This window comes from Helicoverpa zea, chromosome 4 (genome assembly GCF_022581195.2).
Source record: "Helicoverpa zea isolate HzStark_Cry1AcR chromosome 4, ilHelZeax1.1, whole genome shotgun sequence".
In the NCBI taxonomy this organism is placed as follows: Eukaryota; Metazoa; Arthropoda; class Insecta; order Lepidoptera; family Noctuidae; genus Helicoverpa; species Helicoverpa zea.
In genome coordinates, this window is record NC_061455.1 from 7,086,554 (window position 1) to 7,098,711 (window position 12,158).

Here is a 12,158-nt window from a genome sequence, read left to right on the forward strand (position 1 = left end):
TTATCGACACATTTAAGAGCCACGATGGCCCTAGTATTACAGAGATTTTTTTTATTACCTGGGTAACAGAGAAGTATTAATGACGGATTTTTTCCAAGAGTTTTTTTAGGAACTAGAGCGAATAAATAAAAACATCGTAACATTTCAACATTTATTTGGTAGAGGAAGAAGAAAACGCTAGGCCAGAGATAATAACTAAATACGCATCTTGGTATTAATTAGCATAAGTTGGTTACTAAACAATCGCGCGTCGTATAATTTCTTTGGTCCAACTCAGAATTAAAAACTTACAAATACTTGTGATATCTTAAGTTATGTAAATAATATAAGTAGTATAATATAAAGTGTCCTAACTATGAGTTCAATTTCTAGTGTCATAAATTATAAGTTGCTATTAAGATTATAGTACACTGAAATTATAAATCAACATTTTCACATAAAATTAGACAATCTCATACTAATTACAAAGTGCTTTTCATATTGCCCAATAAATACAAACAAGGCAATGAAAAAATAAATTTATGTTATACAACTTTTTCTCGTAATATCAAGATCTCTATAAGGTATATAAGATACACCCATACAAATGTCTAGCAGATTGACCAAAATATTAGACTATGGTAAAATGTACTTGAAAAAAATCATTTCTAAGCAACAATCAAAGATTCAAAGATCAGTCATATTCAAGCAGATCTATTGCTATTATAACAACGAGTAATTAAAAAAGTACATATTTTTAAATGCAATAATAACAAACTTATTGTAGATAAACCTATTATAATTGACAAGGTCGATAATAAACGTTTTATAAATGGTTAACAGCGTTTCGCCACTAATTTAACACCTAAGCTCACATTTTCGAAATGATTACTCAGGCAAATCCTCTAAATGCGTAATCTGCCGTTGCACGTATACCTACATAATAAAATATAACACAGCTTTGACTTTTTGTGGAGCATAGACCTCCAGAGGCAGTGTTACGCGCACGTGCATGTTGCGTCGTCATGCTATAGTATAATAACAGTGTTCGCAGGGTTATTCTCGTATGGGTGAGCTGGTAGCAGGACAGAGGTACATCTGTTCGGGGAAGAGGTCCCCGCGCACGCGCACTGCGCGGACGCCGGCGGCGGCGGCGCGGAACTCTAGCTCGCCTATCAGGAAGTCGTCTGCGTATACCGCCCAATCAGCTGCCTGACGAATTATTCGTAGCTTTGTCTGAAACGTAATGGTATTTGTGAACATTGTGCTTTATTTAAGAGCGTGTACGCTCGCCGCGCGATGTCAACTTTAGGTAATTCAACGCAAAAAATCGCGCAGACTAGCGTCGCGGCTGTGTGCGTGCCTATCATACTTCACGTATAGTCACACAAACCATTTTGATCCTTTCGAGTGAAATTAGTAGAACAAAAAATATATTACTTAGTAAATAGTTAATAGCGAGAAAATAGTGTAAATCTATGGATGACTAAAATATAGAGGCATGAAAATAAGTCGTTAATACTTACACTCTTTTGCAAAAAAATCGGACACCTATGAAAATCTTGGTTTTGAGGACTTTCTGTATATTACATACAATTTTCAACAGTACGAAATAGTCGACTGATGATTAATGGCAATGTAAGAGTTTCTGTATTTTAACCGATTTCAAAAAAAGGAGGAGGTTTCAATTAGATTGTTTTGTGATTGTTCTCAATTTGATTGTTCTCGATTTCTCAAAGACGCCTGGACCGATTTGAAAAATTGATTGTTTATATGAATGGTCCAGTCCATCCAGACCGAAAAATTGTGGTCAAATAACAACATTTGCCGGAAAGCCAAATATTGGTGAAGAGCTTGGGTTTGCCAAATAAATAAAATTAAAGTTTTAAGTTATCTATCCTATATGTTTCAAAAGTTATTCGGGATCAAAAGTCAAGGGTACATCCAAAATGAACATATAAATAGCTCTGCTCCTATCTAGCCTAAGGCGTCCGCCATATTGGATTAAGACTCGCGACACATTTTTTTGTTGAGTTATTCATATCAAGCCCTTTCATTTGATACCCATATCGTAGGAATGCATTAAAAACATTTTTGTCTCCATCTTGGGTATACCCCCATATTGGATATAAAATCATACATTGTCATTAAAACTGAACTTTCAAACAAAATTTCAACTCAATCGATAAAAAAAATATGCTTCAAAATTGAGCTTTAAATAAAATAGTAATGTATCAAGATTTGTTGGTCGCGCTTGAAATGTACTCTATTCTCGGTATCCACGGCAGAGGTTATTCACCCTACGCGATGTGACGGAGCGACGCGTCCTCTCTCTGTGAAGCCTTGCGGCGGTCTGGTTTGAGTTGACTCGCGTGCAGCGTTTTATAGTAGTTTTTAAATAATTTATAAAATAATAAAAACGAGAGATTAAATTATAATGTAAAGTTTATGTTAAAAAAAAAGAGTTATATTACTATAGTAAATAATTGTTATAATAATTTAAGTAAGATAGGTAGGTAAAAAAAGCATTTGAAATTCACAATTTTTCACATTGTTAAAATATTTTTTTCTGAAAGATAGAGACCTAAATCAAGAAATGTTTTCAACTAACTATAGGCATGGGGATTTCATCTATGAGTAAAAAAATAAATATGATTAGATTTGCCACTATTTTCACATAAATTTAAGCTTCGAAATAGACGCTGAACGGGAATTTTATAAATCATCTGTTACGTTATAGGGGTTTTAAGTATTTAAACTACACAAATTGAAATTTATGTTCAATTAACTATATAGACAGTGAAATTAACTTGCGTTATTATAAATTAACATAGTTATAGGATAAGTAGTTAATGAGAAATAGTGGTTTGAAAAGTACCTTTTTAGGCCAAATGGCGCGCGGTTGACGTACACGCTCTTAATTACTATTTTAAAAACACCATTACACTCGTACCACCACAAAACACTCATCAAGTCCAAGCCAAGGGATGGCCGTTTTGGACTCCAACGGGGGAAAAAAAGTTCAATTTATAGGTAATTTTATCAACGCAATTTTTCTGCTATAATAAGGGGCCTTCACAACTCCAACTAGTCTTGTGCCATCTTTTATACTTAATGTCATGCATGCGCCATAGGGGGCCAAACAGTCATTTTAATTACGAAGGAGACTAGACATAGGAAAAGTGTTTTTTTTCCCTCTTCCAATGACTACATTATGTTGTAGCAGAGTATGCCAAATGATATAGTACTGACATATGTGCCGGGTATAAGCCTTGCGGTCCTCTGCCTGCGCTCGGGCCCCCAGTCGCCGAGCCAGGCGTTGAGCACGACGAGCTGTCGCTCGCGCTGCGACTCGAAGTAGGCGCGCACGTTGACGTGAGCCAGCACGTTAGCGCGCGGCCACTCTCTCGCGTAGTCCATCAGGTCGATCGCGAATGAGTGCAGCAGCGGACGGAGCCTGCGAAAATCATTCAAATGCGAATATAGGTAAACGTAGGAACATAATTCATTATTTTTAAAGGTTTTCCAAAAAGGATGTTCTGTTTGACCTGTATGTATGGTTTCAGCATAGTATTTTTCAGACTTAGGAAATATTTAGGTACATTATTATTGAAGACAGAACAGTTTATCAGAGGGTCTGCTTATGTCGAATGATGAGAAGTGTAGTATAAAAAATTTCGTTTAAATTAGGGGTGCAACAGCAGACCCAATTGAATATGTTATTTAAGAAATCTTGACAGAAGGGCTGGTTGATAGATAACCTATTCACTGAATCTGAATTGAATGAGGGCTCTATGATATTCCAAAATCAATATTTTGTTGTGTACGTATTTCTATACAAACATGCTAATGAAACTGTATATCGGCAGCGACTGATATTGGACGTGAGCCAATATACACACATTAAGCCGAGGTTCACTGGAAACTATAGATGTTCCCACATTTTTCAAACTATAGATAAGTATGTTGTTTAGATGAAATATCATTTGACCTTTAACTGTTTTCGTTTCCGCTATTGAGTTGTATTGGGATTGTTCGCATACCTGCCGTAAATAACAAGTTGATATCCTTCAGGAATGCCTTTCGTCAGTGTCGCGATGACGTTCGCGTGCCAGGTCGGCTCGGAGTCTTCTCGTAATGAATCTATACTAGCTCTAAAGGGTACCTGAAACACCAAACATTTGAGAATAAGTAGATATTGAACGCAATCTTGATTTAAAGAGTGGTAAGAAACAGGGAAACTTTTCGTAGCTGATAAAGGAACCTATAAAGGCATAATGAATTATTATTCCTATAGAAATTATTATAAAATTTATTATGAAAAATAAAATAGTTTTTTTACGCCAACTTCTTTTTTTCAGAAACAACATATAGATATGAAGTCGTGAAGGGGGTGTCTTTTGTAAATAATGACGTTCAAAAAATACTGTTTTGCAGCCGAGTTTGAATAAATGATTTCGAGTTTTTCTACTCACTTCAGCGGGGGGTGGCGCTAACGTAGGGAATATATCAGTCTTGTTGACGTTAAGTGTGGCATCTCTGACGCCTGTGACTTGCACCCACTGCGCGGCAAATGGGTTCGGGTTCCTATGAGCATAGCTGCAATACTGCATCCCGTCAACTGCCCATAGTGTCTCCTTCTCGTCTACTACTATCTCTATCGTGAATGGCTGGTCTATTTTGAAAGGAAACAACCTGCAAAAAAACTGAGCTGTTAATTACGCTAATTTGGGGAGCTAACTGTAATTGGTTGCCACCTTCTGAATTCATGATAATTTGGTCTATTTGTGCTAATTGTGCGTACGGGTGAAAAAAACTCTCATCGTTACTATGCTGATGTTAGACATAATTCAGCTTTCAGTTTGACTTCACAGGCAGGTATGAAAAATATTAATATGCAAACTGTATACTGATTATACAGTTTGCATATTAATATTTTTCATTGCTAAAGCATACATACTTATTATCCTTGAAAAAATAATGTTTTATAAAATGTTGTAGGTATTGACCAGTTTGGTTGTGGGGAAGGAAAATATAAGGGGAACAAATATAATGACCACCATAAAATGCTTTGATACCCTTAGTTTTGTAACCAGAAATATCTACTGAACACCTGAAAAATAAAGTCTAAAAATGTAATAGTACCAGCTATTTTAGTCACGACTTCACTTTAAATTGTATTCGGCCACCAAATTTAGTAAATGATCACCAACTCTTGACGACCAAATTAATGTATTATTTTTGCCTAAATAAGTCGCTGTGATTGCCATAAAATGTAGGCTTATTACCAAATAAAGTATTATGATGCCATATTAAGTTATGTGTCCGGCTTGCAATGCATGCGTGAGTGTCAGTATGACGAGTGACAGAGGAAAATGGAAGAAAATGACATATTGCGCCGACCCCAAGTAAAATTGGGAACAGGGTAGGAGAAAGAAGAAGAAGAATGTGTTTCTCAATACACTCCATCGAAAACACACTCTTATCGCACTGTTTAGAGGCATGCAATAGACAATTTTCCACCCTAAGTGCAGGAAAAGGGTCCCCATAATGTTATTACATTTATTGTATCAGGCCGAACTTATTTTTTTGGAGTCAGTTTACTTAAACAGGATAGCAAGATGTAAAAACTTTGATTATCATTTTATATTAAAACGCTGGTATAATTTTGATGATAATTTACTACTTTTGGTGATCATTTACGATTTTTGGGATAACAATGATTTATTTGGACTCATTTTGCTTAAATATGATAGCAGAATTTAAAAACTTTGGTTATAATATTACTTTAAAATGGTGGTTTAATTTTGGTGATCATTTACTATTTTTGGCTTACGCATGATTTATTTTGGAGTAATTTCACTTAAATAGGAAAGTAAAGTGTTAAAACTTTGGTTATAGTTTTACATTAAAATGCGAGTTTCATTTTGGTGATCATTTACTATTTTTGTCTGCTATTTGTTATTATATCTGGTGATCAGTTAAACATAAGCCAAATATAAGTACGGGAAAAGATAAAGATTATCTTGTTTTGATGTAGGAATTACCTGAATGCAGTAGTTTCCTCGGGTCCCCATTTACCGTTCCGCCGCGTATTTCGAACCACGTAACATTGTGGAAGACGTACGTTGAAATGCACGGCGATGTCGCTTTTCCCAGACTCCACATCCCCACTTCCTATGTTCACTGCAAACCTAATACAGACAAGAAAATATGTTTTTTCTTAATTTGGTGTTATGGTAGAGATAGAAGGTATGTAGATATTCTTAGAGTAGATATGTAAAGTTCAAAAGTAGGTGCTAAAAGATAAGCACGTTGTGCATGAGCACATTGTCATGCAGAACATGCATTCATTCATTTGCAATATCCATGTGTACGAAGTATAAACTACCGCTTTAAGTTTTTTCCTCTCTGAATGTGAAGTATTTTTATCAATTCTTATTCGATTTTCCTTTCTGAGTTAACGTTCCAATTTATTTATGTGACATAAGTACACTATAGCGTCCATGGCCTAAGGTCATTTGTAGAACATTGACGCTAACGTTAATCGCCGAAATTTGGCAGCCATTAACCTAATTTAGTGCCCACAAGCGAGTAGTGAGCCCAGATTACACGACTCGTAAACACATTTGTTTATGAGTTGCAATTATGAAGATGCTCATGGCCGTTGTTAAAAACCAACCAGCTATATCGCAATAGCAACTAGAATTGAAGTATGCTCTGATTTCTGATCCTTCTAAACTTTCAGCAAACAAAACGATGCGGCGACTTTGAAGAGACAAATAAATAACAAATATTTTGGCTATTTTGCTGTTTTGCAAAAGTGCACCTAAATTAAAGAAATGCATAGCCGTTTTTGTAGGATTGATTATTAAATGAATCATTAAAAAAAATTGATTGAACATTTTTCACCATAGACGGGGAGATCATACTTCGTTCCGTTCAATAAGTTCACTACGTTGAACTTTACCTGAAACTTTTTAAGCCCTATAGGTCAGCCTGGCAGGCCACCTGGTCAATATAAAATAGGAAGGTGTTATCGTGAGGTAATCGAATAGCTTTTTAAATATTGTTAAAGATAAGATTATTTACCTACCATGGTAAATCGTCGCTGGGCGTGCCCGTGCATACGATGTGTGATCCGATACTTAGCGGCTCTACCAGCGTGTGCGTAAACTTAACATCCCGAGCCTCGGCGAGTTGAGACTGAAATAAACCAACCATAACTTTGAGAACGCTTAACTAATGTACACTAAATTAATAAAATATAGAGGCAGAACGTGTTACATTATTTGGGTATAAGAAAGACATATTCGAATGACTAGTTCTTCTCTGGTATTTCCGCGAGCACTTTAAGAACCATTTGCAAATTTTCAACATCAGATTTGGAGATTTCGTACAATATTGTAAAAATGTCAATAAGTATCTTAAGACAACCGCACCGAAGCCATTGGGTTTTGCGGTTACAAACTTCAAACTAGAAAAGTGTCTTTTCAGTACTAATATATGGTGCTACAAGTGCATAAGATAGACAATCGCATAAGCGCTTAAATTTTACTTAAATATATCCATATGTATTCATTTGTTTGTATTTATATTACATATACCTACCTACGTAAATAGTCTGTATTTCTTTCCATGACCTTAGATTGACTTGATCTTTTGATAAGCCCCGCACAAGCGATTTAAGAATTATTAGCGCAAAAAATTAGTTCAATACGACCAAGATTCACTTTCGCTAACACACTGAATCACCACTTATTTTTTTGTATTAGACAAGGTCACAGTGATACTTAATAATTTATTTACAATTCTAATGCATAACACAATGTTACCGTCCATAAAAGCCACTGCTTTAGTGCACTTAGTTTGTTCTAGACAAGGTTTAGTTACGAGTCAATGTAAGTAATCAACAAACGATGCACGAAATCGCTCATCGCTTTTGGCGTCTACTGAATTACGAGGATGAGGTCATCAGGCATGACTTCGCCTTAATAGGTGTCAGGGTTTTTTTAATAAGTCTTTGTAGGTACACCTGTGCCTATTTACAGTATGAACAGGATGGTGTTGACAAATACGATCTAAGTGTATTTACATTCCATACGCTTATAAGCGTTACTATCCTAAAATATGTGCATTGCATGGTAGTAGAGACTACGTGTGTCAGCACAGGAGTCCTAAGCTGTAGACATAGAACAAACATAAAAAATAATAAAGGATAACGTCTAGACTGAAAACTAATTTCCCACATTTTTCTTGTGCTGTTTAAGATATAGATTGTAGAAGTTCTACAGCATACGTTAATCGTCAGACTTCAGTTTATCGGCGAATAATTTCCGTTGAATGAATGTGTATTTGCCCGAATCACCGATAAGAAATCTCGATAATACGACCACACCATTTTCTTAGATTAAACGGAAATAACTAGGTATTATCAAAAGATATCTACTGTAAAACTTTTAAATGGTCGTATAAATTCATATTTTATTGCAAATTCCCACTTATTCGTTTCGAAACAAGTTATGTGACTGAAAAAATTACATCGTAAAAACTACTTAATTGACCTATTGACACGCATACTTACAGCTAATGGGCATTGAATAAGTACCTACCTACGTTATCATCATTAACACTTGGCTGCAGTAATTATGAGTAAACGTGCAATCTCACGGAGGAGTCTAGTCCTCCGTGTGCAATGTTAACACCACGGTGTGAGTTTGCGTGTCTAACCACAATAAATTGCACCCAATGAGGGGGAGCTGGGGAGCTACATTCAACCTATATCCAACACGGCGAACGGGGTGTACCAATTTCAGTGGCTCTAGTTGTAACCTGCCATGTTTAATCAATAAGTTTTAGTGGCAGTATGTAGAGGTATAGAGGTACGATAGGCTGGCATACTGCTCAATTCTATAGGTACATCCAAACGTAGCTAAGTAGTATTTGGTACTAAGGTGCAAATGACGGCAACCATGTCTGGTGCCTTTGAAGCTTGTTAATTGCTTTGCGTCTGCGGGTAGTTATGGTTTACGTAACACTGTTAATTTAAAAGCTTTTTATTGATAGGTGTTGATATTATATTCTATTTTCATAGAATGCTTAGAAACTTTTCAGTTTTGCAACAATAAATATTTAGCTTGCGTCTGACAATGTTTTAATTAAATAATTACTCATTCTCTTGAATAAGTTCTGTGCAATGTTGCGTTTCAATATTTTTATTTTTATATTATCATCTTGGCTAAATATGACACCCACTGTTGACCACAGGTGTCCTCCAAAGATTGTCAAAAGGGTTGTTTTGGAAGCTGCCTGCGTCTAGTGCCTAGCTACATGCGATTTTTGCCAGATCGTGTGAACCACCAATAATTAGTTTTCGAATCATTTGAGATTCAGTAGACTTTCCACTATTTCCAGTTCCAAAAATAAGTCCAGACGTACACGCTACGCACAACTCATTTAGAAAATGATAATCTTTATAAATCCATTTTTAAAAATTGCAGTGACATCACCTTTAGTCACTAACCTTCGCACTGAAAATAAAATAGCGTTGCGTTCGCTCTGGTCAGAATTATTTTCTCACAACATTGTTTGTTTGAGGACAGGGACGTACCAGCTCTGATAACATCTAGAGGCTTGAATGGTCACATTTTTCATTATATTTAAAGGAATGATGAAAGGAATTCAGGAATATCGTTTTAGGGACATAAATTACGTCGATCCTCAATAGTAACCTTAAAGACCGTTTTGTAAAATACCGACTGCGTGTATTACAGTTACCGATTTTTTGTATCTGTATCTGTAAAGTATTAATTGATAAAAAATACACCTATATATTATATATGACGGGTCAGTCATCGTTACTTTGTAGTTTTGACGCCGCATCGTCGGCTATTATTTGGTAATTGATAGACCTATCTTTTATCTTAGAAATATTTATAAATTTAATTCTATGTCAATACCGATAACAATTATTTTTTCATAAACAATAAGTAAATGTAGGTCTGCTGGGAGAGGTTGAGAAGAAAATTGTTTAATTAAAATAACATAATTGCGCCACATTTCTTTAAATTGTAATTTAATATAGGTATGAAACTTTCCCGTTTCCTATTCGAAACAAAATTAACTGTAAAAACTTAAACATGTCGTCATATCGATGTCGGAAGGTGACTCCTGATAATAGGCACTCGTATTACTTACTTATCATCTACATAAAATATAGGCGGGAATTTGAGTGTAGGTACCCGTACATATTTACACAACTTTTGTGAATCATGTTAAGCTCAAATGACTCACTCAAGGCGTAGGAATCAACAAAAACACTTCATTCAGATTGCTTTGTTGACAAGGTTTTCGCGTAATTGCAGTCTAAAGTGCTGGGAAGTTAGTTACAGCCTTCAATTAAAAATAAAAGGTGCGCGATCCTTATTATAAAAAGCCAAAACTTTATGAAAATTAAGCACAGGTACTAATAAGCGATCTATGACTTAAAAATATATTTTAACCATAGGTTACACAAAATTACCGTGGAAACAGGTAAGTTTTCTTCATTTTCACTATTCTCCGGTGGTCGAGCGCGACAAAACAATCGGCGGCAAAAGGCGCCGCAGCCGCATCTATCACCGAAACAAACCATAATCGACGTTCATTTATTTCACAACACCGTCTCAACAGATGAGCAGAGAGACACTATCTTGATTGCTAAGATTTATGAATGGTGCAGAATACGCGCGATCGCATATCACGAAAATATCTGCTCCAGCTGAGCTCAATCGGTGCTACGATTAGCCGAGCGCGCCTGGCCAACTACCTACCGCAAAACTCATGAACGATTCTCGTCTGGCGTACCTATACCTAGTAACTGTTTGTTTGTTGTTTTCGTATATACTGTTATACAGAATATACTCAATGGCTGAAAGAGACGGCAAATGGTTGACCTACTCGCTCTAAACCCATAGACAATCCTTACAAAATTGTTTATGTTCATTATGACACAGAGCAGTTTTTAGTCATTGTTGACGTTATTGTTATTTATCAGTTCAGATGATAGGTGGTCGGTTATGATGCTGTGAACCATATTTTTGCGTTATCATATTATGTAAGGTGTATTTAACTAAAGAGCTATTAAATATTCTATTATGTAATGAATCTAGGACGGAATTCCTATCAAATTATGATGTTATGAATAAATTAAGTATGGAAAACTAAGTGGTTTTATAGTTGTTGCGGAAGAAAGGCACTTCCTATTATACAGAGATAATATGACATTGTTACTTTCCGTGGTATTTAACTCTGATAGTAGTGCGGTTAACCACGAAGGTATTAGTTAACTACACCAAATTAATAATAAGAATTACTTAATAAAATAAATTCTTATAATAGCATATTACCTAACTGTCTGTTTAACGTTACATAAAACGTAATTAAGTTAATATTAAAACTAACCTCAAAATCCAGTGCATCTTCGGCAAAGTCGTATTCAATAAAATCTCTTGGTATCGTCCCTTCTTCTACGTCATAATCCATTCTAACACAGTTGACACATATCATCACTCCAACTGGCATGCTTCAATTAGCTCCTTGTAAGGACTAAATTCAGTTCTGCGAACTGTCAACATGGTTCTGGATATAATCAATACTTTACACATAACACGAATTACCGCAGAGCGTAAAATGTACGATACGTATGAATTTACGTGAATTAACTTCTATAAAATGAAATTATAATAAAATACTGCAGTTCACCGCAGTGCAGTTGCGCACCGCCTCCGGCCCTCAATGAAAACAAACAATGTATAACATACCTATCAATAGAACAACAGCCTTTGTTTATGACGACGATTTGAGTATCTCTTTCACTCGTCCTGAGCAATGTCGTTCAGAAAAGAGACAATGAGATAAGATAAGCGAATCAAGTGTCACTGTACTACCTTAATAGATCTAACTACATCTAATTTCAAAGATTTTAGGTTTCTATTATGAATATATTTATAGTAAATGTATATACCTACGTAAGCACTGGCTAGGTTGACGACTCGTCGAACACTGGATTAACATAAATACGCAGATATGTGAAATTAAATATTTATGAATCAAAACACATTTTATTATTTTACCGTAGTATTGGGCTAATGAATAGGTATTGCGTAGCATTATATCTCTTGTGATGATAGGTATAGAAT

General features: G+C 35.5%; 1 protein-coding gene across 3 annotated transcripts; it reads right to left on the reverse strand.

Annotated features, from left to right (window-relative positions):
* Positions 1-137: 137 nt before the first annotated feature.
* On the reverse strand, positions 138-12,003 carry LOC124629944 (galectin-4-like). Of its 3 annotated transcripts, XM_047163622.1 has the most exons (8): positions 11,988-12,003; positions 11,422-11,584; positions 7,076-7,185; positions 6,027-6,173; positions 4,455-4,674; positions 4,023-4,144; positions 3,232-3,436; positions 138-1,215 (listed from the first exon to the last, which is right to left on the reverse strand). In XM_047163622.1, exons 2-8 carry the CDS (start codon positions 11,539-11,541, stop codon positions 1,036-1,038), a joined length of 1,104 nt encoding a protein of 367 aa, XP_047019578.1. In that variant the 5' UTR covers positions 11,542-11,584; positions 11,988-12,003; the 3' UTR covers positions 138-1,035. The 3 variants fall into 3 exon arrangements, with proteins under 3 accessions (XP_047019578.1, XP_047019581.1, XP_047019580.1); XM_047163625.1 differs by lacking the exon at positions 11,988-12,003 and having other exon boundaries at positions 11,422-11,764; XM_047163624.1 differs by lacking the exons at positions 11,422-11,584; positions 11,988-12,003 and adding an exon at positions 10,502-10,827.
* Between the last annotated feature and the right edge of the window lie 155 nt (positions 12,004-12,158).

Bases quoted from the DNA above. Each gene is read 5' to 3' on its own strand.
- LOC124629944 (XM_047163622.1), bottom strand. From the start codon at position 11,541: ATGCCAGTTGGAGTGATGATATGTGTCAACTGTGTTAGAATGGATTAT. The intron at 7,186-11,421 runs GTTAGTTTTAAT...GGTTTATTTCAG, and splicing joins AAGATGCACTGGATTTTGAG to TCTCAACTCGCCGAGGCTCG. The intron at 4,145-4,454 runs GTGAGTAGAAAA...TTGGTGTTTCAG, and splicing joins TAGCGCCACCCCCCGCTGAA to GTACCCTTTAGAGCTAGTAT.